At 46.1% G+C, this 15,544-nt stretch overlaps 1 protein-coding gene across 3 annotated transcripts in view; it reads right to left on the bottom strand.

Annotated features, from left to right (window-relative positions):
• Positions 1-15,544, bottom strand: part of LOC141148856 (histone lysine acetyltransferase CREBBP-like) — a 275,728-nt gene that overhangs the window by 42,755 nt on the left and 217,429 nt on the right. For all 3 annotated transcript variants that reach the window (XM_073636662.1, XM_073636663.1, XM_073636659.1), the window contains one exon: positions 1,281-1,336. In XM_073636662.1, coding sequence (XP_073492763.1) covers positions 1,281-1,336 — 56 coding nt within the window. The remainder of the gene's footprint in view (positions 1-1,280; positions 1,337-15,544) is intronic.

Below are 15,544 nucleotides of genomic sequence, written 5' to 3' on the forward strand. Positions count from 1 at the left end.
AGAGCTGTGAAAATGTGGACTAGACTCCCTCAAGAGCTGTTCTGGCCAGCTCAGGAGATTGCTTTAAAAAATGCCTGGATTCTTTCCTAAATGTACATAATATAACTGGGTACTAATATTTATAGGTAAAGTTGATCCAGGGAATATCCAGTTGCCTCTCGTGGGATCAAGAAGAATTTTTTTTTTTGCTGTAGCAAATTGGAGCATGCTTTGCTGGGGTTTTTTTTCGCCTTTCTCTGGATCAACTGTGGGTATAGGATTGTGTATATGGGATTGTATGTTTTTTTTTCTTCTTTATTGGTTGAACTAGACAGACTTGTGTCTTTTTTCAACCTGACTAACTATCTAACTATATGACAGCTGTCACCCACAAGCTTCCATGCAACATTCTTCTGTGATAAAAAAGATATTTTTTAAGGTCAGCTTCCATGCCCTTCAGCAAATATTTTTCAATCTGGATTCCTTCAGGCCCTCAGCCATACACCTGCTGAGGCCCAACATAAGCTCTTTTGTACACAGGCTGCATCCCAGGGGCAGCAGCCCCAGGACAAGAACACTCTGAGAAAGCCTCCCAAACAGTTATCTTCTCCCTCAGCCACCTTTTGGGTGCCCCTCCCAGGGTTCAGCTGAGAGCAAAAAAATATTCAAAACTTCAGTAGCTGGCCTTCCCATTCCATCTCTGGAAGGTTTTACTAGAGGCAGGTGGGAGCAATCAACCACCAAACCACTAAAATTTATAGCCATTTCCACTTGAGAGGAGTTGATCTAATGATCACTCCTCTCTAATGGGATATAGGTGAATTTTTGTTCGATCAGCACTGTAGCCAATCAGCTGCAGCGCTAAGCAGTGTATTTTGACAGCGGAGGCGTCCTGCTGTCATAATACAATAGTGCAGCGGGGAGAATTCCCTATCCACTTCACTTGTGTTTGTTTGATCAGCCAACTTTGGCTTCCACTGGAAACCCATGTAACAGGGTGACAGCGAATGAGCACAACTGGGAGACAGGAATATAGGGTTGTCACCCTATAACAGGAAATGCCAAGGCAAGGACCTTCATGGCAGGATCACCAGGTTTATTTTAATAAAAACTGCAGATTTACAAATAGTGGAAATAACTTTTAAAATACTTGAGTACATTAAAGCTTTAATTGTGGTTTTAGCATTTTGGAACACAGATACTTTAACAACCAACTTTTATTTTGTAATCTATGCTAGTAAAATAAAATAAGATAAGAATACTGGGGAGTTATGAGAGGTAAGAAAGACCAGTGTACTTACAGATGATGTGTTTCCTGGGGGTCCTTCAGGACACTCCTGAGAGAGGGAGCCTCCATCTAAGTAGAACAAAATCACAATATGAGTATAGTACACAATACTGGAAGCAGCAAATAGGTTTCTGTTCACATGATGGTATATATACTGGAATTTTTATTTTTTTATTTTTCTTATACTACTAATGGTGGAGATCAAGGATTTATAACAGGACTGCGATAATGCGGCGGGCAATCTCACACTGACACTAGGGGGGAACTGACTAACTGCCACTGACATCACCAGTGACAATAATACAGTGATCAGTGATAATACTATACACTGTCACTGTACTAATGACACTTGCTGGGAAGAGGTTAACATCTAGGACGATCGAGCGGTTAAATATGTGCTGAACTATGTGTAATGTGTGTACAGTGTGCTGCTTTTACTAACTAATCTCTAAATTTCTCATCCCTGCTTTGCTGTGTACAGAGTTCTGTGTTGAATGTCATGAAGCCAAAACCCAGAGGTAGGCAGTGACAGATATGTTACTTTGCCTACAGCGGCCACTCGTCCGCAGGACATGGCGGGCGATATGTGGTGAATGTAACATTAAACCATATCCTTATTCTTCCACAATAATATACACATCCACTATGGCCCTATGACCCTGTAATCTACTTTCAATTAAATTGTTTCTTGATGTGTTTTTCTGCCCCCTTTATCAACTCCTGAACCTCTCCATTTCCTTCCTACTGCCGTTTGTTTGGAATAAGCAGTGCATTGTTATTTTCGATCATTTGTACTGCTCTAGGTACACTACAAATGCCATAGTCTATAGATGTATCAGTTGTGGATATTTTTTAACTGATTCATGACAAATGTCCCCATACATGTGTAATAATATATCTTACTCAGAGGTGGTTTAATGAGCTTTGACAACGTGTGTTTAAAGATGGCTGCCGCATATCCAATTGACCATGATTTTGGGGGAAGTGCAACCATGTCTTGCTAAAATCACTCACAAAATTACCTGTGCGTGGTCAAGAGGAATGATTACATCCTTTGGCTAGTCTCTGGTATACAGGACTATAAATAGAGGCCCTGCCATGGGGGAAGAAAAAAGTCTGTTTCGGAGGAAGTCTGGAGCTGTGGAAAGATGCAGCCAAGACACCTCATTGTCCTGTTACAGTTTATCCAGATATCCAGTGTAAGTTGTTGACATTCAACTACCAGAGCTAAGTATTATTGGACTTTTTGGGATATTGGAATTAGGAGTGTATGTTTAAGTCTTGTTATTTTGTGTAATGTTTATGGTAACTTTTATGTGTAAGAAACGTTTTTGATGTCTATTTAAGTTTTGTTTTATGCTTTTTATCAAAACTGCTCTTGTGTCTGTTCATTTTAAATATTCACTAGATCTTTGCATGTTGTTTCTCACGGTTATTAGGTTATAAATATTAATCTAATAACAGCCTTATATTGTCCACATTTGTTACAATAGTCCATTACATAGTTACTTTGGTTGAAAAAAGACACGTCCATCCAGTTCAATCAATATAGAAAAAAAAACACACACACTCACACAAATAGAAAACCTCCACATACACTATCCTATACCCACAGTTGAGTAAGGCAAATAAAAGAAAAATCCAATAAAGCATTATTCAATTTGCTCCAGTGGGAAAAAAAAATTCCCTCCTGATCCACCGACAGGCAATTGGATATTCCCTGGATCAACTTGTAGGCAGCTGTGGTGCAGGGCAGCCTAGTTGGCTGCAAGAGGTAGTGGGTTAGCAAATGTATATTATCATTTCCAATGCCTATTTGATATGTTTATGTGTACATATGTTCAGAGCTGTTTGGCCTCTATATTGTCTCCAGCACCATTTTGGAGAAGCCTGGTGTCCTGATAGGACAAGCAAATCTCGAGAGATTTGTTTGGCCATTTTTGGGTGGATACTTGATATAAGAAAGCCCAGCCTCATTTAAGTTCAGTTCACGTGTGTGTATAGACAGGGACAGAGACCCCCGCTTGTCAGGGAGAGTTAGGAGAAGATAGAGAGAGTGTTTTGGCCTGTGAGGGATAGCTCAGGGTTCCTGCGGAGTCCTGTATCAACAATCCTGCTCGGATGAAAGACTCCCCATTGCGGATAATAAATCTGGTGAGCAGTTGTGCCTGGCAACAGAAGGTAGGAGAGGGATTTTGAGGATTTACAAAATTTTAATTAGATTAAGAATATTGGGTCCCCCCGCCATTTATTAAAAAATGGGAGGAAGAGATGGGAGCAGGTGGCACGGAGGTGGATGTTGGTAAAATATTAAGGTTGACACATGCTGTTTCACCGGACTGTAGTTCGCTAGAAATGAACTACAAGTGTTTGGTGCGTTGGTACAGAACTCCAGATAAATTACATCAATTTCAAAAGGAGACCTCTAACCTTTGCTGGAGGGGATGTTCAGAAATTGGAACTACTAACAATAGAAGAAATCACGGGCGTCAAGGTACCTGAAGAGCCATGGGTATGTCTGCTCCATGGGGTCAGTATGCCCATCAAACAATATAGGAGTTCATTGCTGCCCGTTCTCTTAAATTCAGCTAAAAGTGTAATCCCCCAAAAGTGGAAGGATCCCGAGAGCCCTTCATTGAAGCTTTGGCTTGGTAAAATCATCAAAATTTATAATATGGAGTTTCTCAGGTTTAGTGGCGAAATAGGAGAAGAAGGGTTCAAAAGGAGATGGAAAGAATGGGAAAAGTATAAGCATTCTACGAAATATGCTGAAAGGATGGTAGAGGGAAGGTATGGTGAGGGCTGGACCACAGACATATACAGACATTTACTTGGAGAGATCTGGGGGGTAGATAGTATGTGTGTGTGTGGGGGGGGGGGGGTTGGCGATTGTAATGTTGAGACCAATTTTTTTTGTATAGCAGGGCCGGGGTCGGGGTCACAACTGCAGGCTGAACTGGTTTTGTATGAATGTTTTTATGTCTCAAAAAAAACAAACCTTAATAAAGAGCTGTAAGGGACGGACCAGTGTATCAGATGCCTATATCCATCTGCTGAAGGAATACCGCTGTTACCGGGTAACGTGTGTGAATATCAGCCTCTACTGATACGCATTGTGTGCTTGAGTTTATACTGTGTCAGTTACTGGAAAGTGACTATAGTGCTGACGAATACAACTACTGCTTACATCAGAAGTGACTGTGCTGTGTATCTATGCCTCCATGCTTGGAGTGAAACTACTTGCATTACTGCTGTAAATACTCTTTCTACTACCGTCTTTCCGGTAATAAACGTTGCCTGGTTTATAAAGTCAGTACGTGTAATTCCCTCTGTGAAGCCGCTACACCATACACCCGCTTACAAACTTTACCTATAAAAGTTAGTATCCAGTTACAGTATATTATGCACATTTACGAAAGAATCCAGGTCTTTCTTAACCACTTCAATACAGGGCATTTTCAGCCCCTTCCTGCCCAGGCCATTTTTCAGCTTTTAGAGCTGTAACAATTATAATGACAATTGCGCAGTCATGCAACACTGTACCCAAATGACATTTCCTGGTCCACCTCACGTCAGCACGTAACGGGTTAACACCTTTGGAGCTCCACATGTTCCAAGCTGAATAAAAGACAGCCCCTCCCCCAACTAAGATGTTCTTTTTTTGGTCATGCTCCAGGCCACATGTTGATTGCAGTTGGTAAGTAATTTGTTTGCATCCCTCCTGCTGAACCTACCCCTCCATGTTCAGCCTCTCATGGAGTTGGAAGACCCTGAATGCTGAAGGTAAATCCTTCAAAGAACTGGGTGTCTTTTTGTGCCAAGGGCATGGGCAAAATGATACTTAAACAGCATTGACATTGTACAGGTGTGGTATTATAAGAGCTCTGCAGTGTCATCATTGCCTCTCCCTGGGTTTTTTTCCTGTCTTTTTATATGCAGCGCACTCTGCAGTCCTGCCAGGTAAAGGACTTACCTCAGATTCTGAGTCTCCTGTCTGCCTCTGGAAGTTCTGACCTGACTCCCTTGCTACGCTGAGTACTTCTGTGGGTTTGACAGTGCGAATGTTTTTTGTCTAATGCCGCGTACACACAACCGGACTTTCCGGGAGAAAAGGTCACGGAATCACTCCGTCGGACATTCCGATCGTGTGTGGGCTTCATCTGACTTTTTCTTTCTAAAATTCTGACGGACCTAGAAATAGAACATGTTTCAAATCTTTCTGACGGAATCAGTTCCTATCGGGAAAACTGCTTGTCTGTATGCTATTCCGACGGACCAAAAACAACGCAAGGGCAGCTACTGGCTATTGATCTTCCCTTTTCTAGTCCCGTCGTACGTCATCGCGTTCTAAATGATCGGACTTTGGTATAATCGTGTGTAGGCAAGTCCGTTTCAGCGGAACTCAGTCAGAAAGACCATCGGAGTCTATTCTGATGGAAAGTCCGGTCGTGTGTACGCGGCATTAGACTCTGACTGTGTCTGCCTTTGGAAATGCTGTCTGAGCTCACCTGCGGCTGCTTCTGAAGTGAGTGGATGAAGGCAGATGGCTCCTAAGGAGACAGTGTACCTGTTTTTTGGTGACAGGTAATATGCTTTTCTCCATATATTTTGTGCAAATATGACCTTGCCACACCTGTTAGTGGCACAGAAGATTAGCAAAGGGTAGGAGGGGGCAACGTGGGACATGGTTTTTAAAAGAATGCTCAAGGAAAATATGCAAATTAAAGTGTTTTGCATTATTTTAGGAGCAGAAACCCTGATCGCAAAGGCTCCAAAAAACATAAGACCCGCCAACGATCATCTTATCCTGACCAGCAGGAGGACACCTAACAGGTTGTCACAGGTTCATTAAGCATGTGGTCAATACACTCTAAAGGAGTCGTTTCCGCTTACCCTGTGAAGGGACAGGATCCAGGAAATTGGCACATGCGTTTATGCCAGCATGATAGAAGATGCCTCACCCAGCTCAAGGTGCATTTTGGGCCTGCATGCAGTCTGCAGTGGCAGAGAAATTAAATTGCACAGGTTGCCTCACAAGGATGTGGTTGTGCAAAATTCTAAGCCCTATTAAGGCGGTTATAGCAGAAAGTATGCTGCAAATATCCACGCCACAAGCAACACCCATAATGATAGAGCGTAAAGTGCTCGTTGATGAAGGATGGACTTTTCCCATAAGTATAGAGCATAAATCTCTTGTTGATGAAGAATGACAGAGACCTCGTCAGAAGACCAATTTACAGTACAGGTTCTCCAAGCTTTATCCATATAAGATGGCTGATGAATGTTTATGCACTGCACTTCCAGGGGTGGATGCTGCCTTCTAGTGTCTGGTGCAGCAAGTGTCTTTGCCTTTTTATAACTCGGTTGTCTTCAGAGATCCTTTGGATGAGAAAGTGGACTTGTTCACACCAGATGCAGTCCAGTGCGTTTTTATTCTGCATCAAGAATGTATGGACAGTGTTTAACTTTGGTTCCAATTACTTAGTTCCCACCAGTACAGCACATTGTAGTGCAGTAAACAAAAGTAGAATGTTGCATTGTTTCTGTAGGGAACACATCTGGAAAGTGGCAAAACACATTGAGAATGCATCAAAAACACTCATGCAGAAACACATCTGGAACACAGAAATTTTGGTGATCTGGCAATCAGGTTTGCACAGAATCTATACAGTGACAGATTTTGCCTGCCAACCAGCAATAGAGTTAATTTCGGTATATAAACTTTAGAAATGGCATTACATGCAAACACTGGAAACTGCAAGCTTTGGCACAGTTTCTGCAAAGAGTGGAACCTAGCAACTGATGCTTTTGATAGGCCTAGTACAAGCGCTGGCGCACTCAGTCACTGCTATGAGAGCATTGTGATTACGCCACTGGAGGGCAGGCGGAACTTCTACACAAGCCTTCGACATTTCCTATAATGGGAGGTTATTGTTTGGCCAAACGCTGAACAACGCAATTAAGCGAATGACACGAGGAAAAGTCTGGACTGTGGCCACAGACTAGTAAGAGGAAGCCGCCATCCTTCACTCAAGCCCACTGAACTTCAGAGGGTGCAGGAGGCCAAATCTTATAGGACAGGCTGCAGATTTAATAGATCACAGTGGAGGTGTCTCAAAGTTACTTTTGACATGAAATCAAGCTTTTTGAAGGTGCCTCCAACCAGTCTCTTCCAATTGGGGCCAGTGGGCCTGAGTGAGGTTGATGATTGTAGCCTCCTTCTGGAGGGTTTGGATGACAATCATCAAAGACCAATGGGTCCAGAAGACAGGTGGGAGTACAATGGAGAATTCCAAAGCTGACCACTGAATCCATTTAATTTATGTCCAACAGATCTCAGAAGAGAAAATGTTTGCAAGATTTTTATACTGCTACAAGGCCATCATGCCAATGATGCCGAAAACAGAATCATCTGTGGGCCTTTCTCTCCAGTTTTTCTAGTACCTAAGGCAGGAGCCTTCTGGCCTGTTTCAGTTTGAAGGAATCGAATGTGTTCCTATACACCAAGAGGTTCAAGCTGGAGTCCATGCAGACAGTCACAGGGACAGTTCAGCAGGACGACCAGTTGGTATCAATCGACCAGCCGACTCATACTTCCATGTACCGATCAATGCTGAGCACCAAGAGCATGGAAGATTTGCGGTGGCCAGATGTCAATTCCAGTTCAGGTGTCTGCCTTTTACAGAATTGGCACAGCCCCAGGAATCTTTTTGAAGATCTTGTTGGCAGTGGTGGTACCTTGGGCCAGGTGGCACATGAGGGCGTTTCAATTTGCCTTCTTTAGCCTATGAGCTGGGCTGTCTATGAACCAGAAAATCTTTGTGCCTATATAAATTCAACAAGAACTGGAATTTTGAACATTGCCACTGTGCTTCTTTCAGAGGCATGCCTCTCAGCCCAGGAGATAGGATGATTCTGAAGCCAGATGCAAGTCTCTGGGGCTGGGGAATCCACAATCTGAAGAAACAAGTGCAAGGCCATTGAAGCGCAGACTCCCCAAGTATTTTGATTGGAAGGAAGCCTTTTTCTAGAATTGCAAGCCTTTCAGGATCTTCAAGGAGGCCTGAGTAAGGTTGACAAGACAGTACTAGCCTACATTGCCTGACAAGGGGACATCAAAAGTCTTTTCTTGTTACATCTTGCAAAGAAACTTTTTGTGGGGCAGAGAACCACTTAGTCAGTTAGGTTGGTCTTCTTGCCAGGGAAGCAAATCCAATTGGTTCAGTTAGGCAGAATATTTCTCCCTTCGCCTTTCAGGACAGCACCTTGGAGAGAGCGTAGCTCCACCTCTTCACAGGAAACACTGCGCGACAACGCCCCTTTTAAAATGGCTGCTTCCACCATGTCTTCAGTTTTTAGTGTTTCCTCCGCCATGGAAGCACTGCTTGGGGTACCAGAGGGGCTGCGCTCTCTTCAAGGGGAGTTTTGAGCAGTACCTGTTTTTGAGCAGAGGGTGCTCCAGTGTCCCTTCCTTCGCTGGCTCACAAGAGTAATGGTCTGCTGGAGGTCCTCCGTCCAGAGTCCTCGGGGGGCAGTGGGTGGGCTCGGTCTGAGTGTACATGCTTGGTCTCAGCATGTCGGCGACGAGTCCTGGAGGGGGGGGGTGACATCAGTTCTGGGGGCGGAGACTTCCGGCAGGGCATAGCAGCAATTGGTTCCGGCTGCTGGAACGCAGGAGGAAGGGGAGGGTCTTCTTGCCGGGACTTCCTTTTGTTTGTCACATGGAGGAAGTTATTTTAAAAGCACACAGGCGGCAGCTGCGGCGGTCGCAATGGAGGAGGCTGAATCGTCAGCAGCGATGGCGGATGCAGGCACCCAGGTTCCCGGCCAGGCCGAGGTAGGAGAGGTGCAGTGGCACCTCCTTTCCTTTTCTCACTGAGTGTGTTCTTTCTTTGTGTCTATGCTAGGCCTGCAGCTATCTGCTATAGTGGGAATGTTCTATTAGCAGTTCAGCATGGAGGTAGACTCTGGGGTACTTAGGGATGTTTGCTATGGGCACTGTGTGTTTCTCTCTGTTGGCAGCTATAGGTCGCCCTAATAGAGGGTGCGGTTATGTCTTGCTATTTTTCAGAAAGCCACAGCTAAGTCAGAGAGAGCAACAGGGAGAAGTTCTCAGGGAGACTTCACTGAACATGCAGCTTTTTTTTTTTGTATAATCTTTATTTTCATTTTCAAATTCTATAAACAGATTGACATCACAACAAGGTAACATTAATTGGGGGGGTGATGGGGAAGGAAGGAGAGGGAGAAAGGGGTAGGGATGAGGGGAAAAGAGGGAAGAGGAATGGGGAGTACAGGGGGGTACATATAACATGGTCCGAGTGTGGGCAACCATGTCAACCGGGTGGCATATCTACATGCGGTGACCAAAAGGGGCACCCTTCCTCTCCCAGACATTCGATCTATATGGACAGGCATCCCCTCCAAGCTGGAAGGGGGTAGGGTGTTCATTAGCTATGGGTCCAGATTCATGGTATACATGGCTCCCGTAATGTAAACATCGTAAATTAACTGAGTACCTGGGTCGGTCAGAAACCTGTTGATCGTCCAGGTAGCTTGAAAGGTGGATACTAGGTATCCTGAGGTTGTAACACAATAAAAACAAAAACACATAACAATCAAAAAAGAAGGGAGTAAAGGAGTAGTAGGAAAAGAAAGCTAGAGAAGGAGGAGAAAGTGTGTGGAATGGGTCTTACCGGATTTGTTGATGCAGTGGGTCCACTTTTAAGTAGAACCTGTAGTTGTTGAGGGATAGTTCGCCTGGACAAGTCTCCGAAAGGAAGGATCTGCTAAAGCAAGTAGTACAACATCTAAACTAGATGAGGCCATAGTTGTGTCATGTACGTGGGTTCTCCAGGCTGCCCATGTAAGGTCAAATCGTTTGCGGGTATCTCTGCAAGTGGTGAGCCAACTCTCTGCTTCCATGATCTCCCCCACCTTCTCCAACCAATCCTGCTTGCTTGGAATGTGCGAGCTCTTCCGGTGTATTGGTATAAGGCGTTTTGCTGCATTGAGGAGGTGGGGGAGAGCACTTTGTTTATATCGAGACAGGGGCATGGGGGGGATGTGAAGCAGAAAATGTTTTGGCAGAGCCGTGATATCTATACCCGGCTATCTGAAATGTGTTTGCCAACCATAGCCCAAAACGGTGTTAGCACAGGGCATTCCCACCAAATGTGGAGGAATGTGCCTTTCATTTCACATCCCCTCCAGCATCTATCGGAAGCGGTGGGGAAAATTCTAGCCAGGGTAGTAGATACCCTGTACCATCTCCATAGGATTTTGTAGTTGTTTTCTTGGGTCTTAGAGTTTATTGAACTCGAGTGAGTCAGGCGGTAAAGGTGGTGGAGCTGTTTCTCTGTGAATTCGAGTTGGAGGTCCCTTTCCCACTCTTTGACATATAGGGGTTTGGGGTTGGGTGTTGCTGTCTCTAGCATCCCATATAGTGCCAAGATCATATGGGGCAGGGGGTCTGTAGTTGCCCACATACTTTCAAATTCTGTTAGTGTGGTTCTGATCTGTGCTTGTCTGTGGCATTTGGCTATGAAGGTCTCTAACTGGCGGTGTCTCCAGAAATCAAAGGGGAAGCTACCATATCGTTCTCGTAAGGTGGAAAGTGACATCAATGAGCCCCCCTCCACGAATCTAGCCAGGCTAACAATCCCATCACTCGCCCATGTTCCAAGTGAGGCTATCTGTTCCCCTGGAGGAAACCACGGGTATCCACCCACTGGTGTCAGTGAAGATGTCCGCGGTGCCAGAGCTAAGCGTACATTCATTCTGTCCCACATCTTCAGGGAGTGTATCGTCAGTGGGGAGACCCGGTCAGAGAGCCCCCTATCCCCTGCGGGGATCCAGGGTGCATAGGATAGGTCCCGGCCCGTCATAGTTTTCTCCAGGGGATCCCACAACTTAAAGGGTGTGTGGAACTTCCAGTTCAAAATGCGCTGTAGGGCAATCGCTTGGTAGTATTGAAATATGTTGGGTATGCCCAGCCCCCCTTTTAGTTTAGATCTTTGTAGTGTTGCCATAGCAAGACGTGGCTTCTTGCCGCCCCACACAAACTTAATAAAGAGGCTGCGCAAGTCTGTAAAGAAGCACTTTGGTACATGTATTGTTATCATTTGCAAGAGGAAAGGGATGCGGGGCAATATAGTCGTTTTTAAAATGTTCGTCCGGCTAACCCATGTAAAGAGTGCCTTGTCCCACGTCAGTAAATCTTGGGATATCTTTTTGAGTAAGGGGACGTAATTGTGTGAATATAGGGAGTCTGGTTTGTCCGTGATCTGGATGCCTAGGTATTTCATAGAGGGTGTGGACCACCTCAATAGGAAAGATCCCTTCAAGGAGGTCGTTAAGTGTGGGGGGACAGTGATCGGCAGGATCTCTGACTTGGTGTAGTTTATCAGAAAATTGGATACCTCCCCATAAGCAGTCAGTTCTCCCATCAGGTTCGGCAACGAGACAAGGGGGTTCACTATGTGGAATAATAAGTCATTCGCATGAGCAGAGAGTTTGTGCTCATGGGAGCCTGCCTGTACCCCCCTGATGTCTGGATTGGCTCTGACTCTCTGCAGTAGCGGTTTTAGGATCAGCGTGAACAGGAGGGGCGAGAGCGGACACCCCTGTCTCGTGCTGTTCCGGATAGGGAACGTTGTAGGGAGGCCACCGTTCACTTTAACCTGGGCAGTGGGAGACACGTAAAGTTCCAAAATCCACTGCAGCATATGTGGGCCCAAACCGGTACCCCGAAGCACAGCGTTCAGGAAGTCCCAGTCCATGTGATCGAATGCCTTCTGCGCATCTGTGGACAAAATCAGGTATGGAGGCATTCGATCGCGTGTATGCGCCCAATGGACAAGCTGGAGCGCTCTATTGGAGTTGTCCCTAGCTTCCCGTCCCACTATAAAGCCTGTCTGGTCTGCGTGTATCAGTTCAGGTAGTAAATGTTTTAACTCTCTTTTGGGAGCACTGTAATGTGCACCAACAAAGTCTCCTGTGGGAGGTGTCCATTGGTTGCTAGGGAGTTAAGGAGGGCACAGAGAGGGCCCTGTGGAGTGTCGAAAAATTTTAGGTAGTAGGCCCTGGTGAAGCCATCGGGCCCAGGGCTTTTGCAGGTGGGTAGGGACTTAATAGTGAACAGTAGTTCAGCTGTGGTAATTGGGTGCTCTAGGTCAGTTGCTTGTTCTGGGGATAGGGTGGGGAGCCCTATTGAGGAGAGGTAAGTTGCTATTCTGGATTTTTTAAGAGCTACATCTGCTGGAGAGGAGGCGGAGTCCAGATTGTACAAGGTCGCATAGTAATCGCGAAACATAGAGGCTATTTTTCTATGATGGGCTGGTGCTCCCGTAGGGGAATGTAGCTTATGTACATGTGCTAGGAGTCTCTTTTTATGGAGAGCTCGGGCCAATAACCTACTGCATTTGTTGCCGTGCTCATAGTAGGTATGGGCCATGTAGCGTAATTTGCAGCTTATTTAGCAGTTTTGAGAAAAGTTGTCTTAGCTCACTCAGGCTTCGGAACTTCTCGGGGTCCGACGTTCGTTTATGGCCGAGCTCAGCACGTTGCAACGCCTGCAGTACTCTCTGGAAGTCCGCCTGCCTCTCCTTTTTAAGTTTAGCTCCCAGGGCAATGAGGGTGCCACGAACAACCGCTTTGTGACCTTCCCATAAAATGCCATTACTGACCTCCCCATTGGTTTTCTGTGAAATAGTGTGTCAAAGTCTCCTGTGCCCCTGCCACCACCCCCAGGTCGTCAAGCAGGTCCTCGTTCAATTTCCAGGTTCTTGCTCTAGCCAGGGCTTGGGTTAGTGAGAGTGTGAGTGTCACCGGGGCATGGTCAGAAATCGTGATCTGATCTATGGTCGCTCCTAGTAATAAGTCAAGGGTATCCTGGTCCACTAGTAACAGGTCAGTTCTAGTGTACACCTTGTGAACACTAGAATAGTAGCTATAGTGCCTCTCAGAGGCATGTAGTGCTCTCCAGCAGTCCACCAAGGTATATCCCTGGAGTGTGTCGATCTACTCGCTGAGGTATCTAATACGGGGTCAGGGCTGATATTGAAATCCCCTCCTAAGATTAGTTTACCCTCCCGAAAGTCTGCCAGCCTGGAGAGGGTTTGGTCAATGAATGTGAGTTGTTGAGCATTAGGGGCGTAAAGTGTAGCAAATGTGTATGTTTGTCCCAATATGGTGCCCTTCAGGAACACATAGAACACTATGATCAGAGGGTTGAAATTGGCAATTTGTGTATAGCTATGGCCGTACCTCTGGATTTAGGTTTTGGGGAATTGCTCAGGTACCATTGTGAGAATAGGTGGGTGGGTAACTTAGGAGGGAGGAGTCGGTAAAATGGGTCTCCTGCAAGAACGACACTTGTGCCCCCAGTCTTCTCAAATCTAGCCACAGCCTATTCCATTTGTTAGGGGAGCACATACCACGCACATTGTATGACACTACCTTAATTGTAGCCATGTTGCATCGGAGGGGGTTGTCCAGGCGACCATCCCGAATCTGTGGAGTCCGGTGAGGGTAAGTGCGGTTCCACCTTCTAGGTAATGGAAAAGGAGGTAAGTTGGGAAATGGAGTGACAAAGGGGGGGGGGAAGGAGGGGGGAAGTTAGCATAATAAAAAAATAAACATAACATCTTGTAGTGTGGGTCTACTAACGCCTCATAGGCCTTATGTGGTTTTACCCTAAACTGTTTGCCTGACTCATGTATCTCCCCTAATATAGGGGAGCCACCTGAGTGTGGCAAAGTGCTCATATCTGGGCTAACACCCAATACGGGTAGTCCTATGAGGGAGTCATGATCGGACATGAGAAACCAGGAAGCTCCTGCTCCCCACAGAAGTAAAAGCGGTAGTTGTCCAGGGGGTTGATGTTTGGCGGGTTCCTAGAGAAACCAGGGTGCTTAATAATGCACTAGAATGGTGATGTCCTGCAACAGCCTTATTGGCTTTTTGCCCTTTTGCATAGGTTGTAGTGAGCTAAAAGAAGCAAAAAAGAAAAAAAAAGGGAGAAAAAAAGAAAAAGGAGGGCTTCAAATGAGGTATCTGGGTCGCACCTCCCTGGTGCGTGCATATTTGAAGATTCCATTTTTAGTCAATGGGCAAGTCTAGAGGCTGACACAGGTGTATCCCTGAGGATGTGGCAATGCATGTGGTTCTTTCAGTCCCCTGCGAGGGACTCCTGCCTCACAGTTGTAGAGGAAGAGTGTTTGCGGATCCGTGAGTTCCGGCTGGATCCAGCCTGCTGCCAGGGCTGGGGTGCTGGTACCGTTCGGATATCCATGGAGAATCTCCAGTCAGGAAAATCTACAGGTTCCAGGCTCAATTGTGACAGGAAATGTGGGAGGTCATCTTTAGTGCGCAGAGTGGCAGATTTTCCATCTCTTCCTGCATGGAGGCTGAAAGGGAACCCCCACCTATAGGTGATGCCTGATGTGCGTAGGGATTCCAGGAAGGGTTGTAATGCTCTGCGCTGCATCAGAGTGCGTCAGGACAAGTCCTGATAAAAGAACAGGCGGGCTCCATCAAAGTCAAAGTAGGCGTGTTTGCGCAAAAGCTGCATTATTTAATCTTTAACTGTGTATTTGTGCATTTTGCAGATTATATCAAAGGGGTTGTCTGCATCTTGTGAGGGGGGACGAAGGGCCCTGTGTGCCCTATTGATCTCAACTGCTTCGTTGGGGGGGGAGGCCTAGGAGTTCCTTGAATATGCCTTGCAGTGTAGGGACAATGTCCTTAGCCTCTGGCAACCCCCTGATGCGTATATTGGACCTGCGGCTGCAGTTTTCATAATCAAGCTGTGAGATTAGAGTCTCAATTTGGTGGTGGGCTGTGCACTTGTCCCTGAGCTGGGTGATGACAGGTAATGCTTCCTCCACTGTCTGTACCAGGGTCTCCAGCCTGTTGCCTAGCTGAGTGGTGTCTGCTTTCAGCTGCTCTATGTCCTGTTTAAATGCCTTTTCAACCCTGGTGGCAAAATGATCTAGGCCTTCTCTAGTAGGGAGAGACCAGATATGCTGCTTTAAATCCCTGTCCCCCACCAGCTCCGAGATGTCTGATCCCTGTTCCAGTGAGACCGAGGAGCCAGGGGATTCAGGGGGGGCAATGTCTCTTACCATTTGTGGGGTCTGGATGGGGGACATAGCAGGTTGTGGCTGTGTTCGGGTCCCTGCTGCAGCGTCCGTCCCGTGGCCCTTCTCGGCCACCATTTTAGGTGTCCCGCTACGTGGCTGCCCTCCAATGCCGAAATATGCTCCTATAGAGCCG

This window comes from Aquarana catesbeiana, linkage group LG06 (assembly GCF_042186555.1).
Source record: "Aquarana catesbeiana isolate 2022-GZ linkage group LG06, ASM4218655v1, whole genome shotgun sequence".
In the NCBI taxonomy this organism is placed as follows: Eukaryota; Metazoa; Chordata; class Amphibia; order Anura; family Ranidae; genus Aquarana; species Aquarana catesbeiana.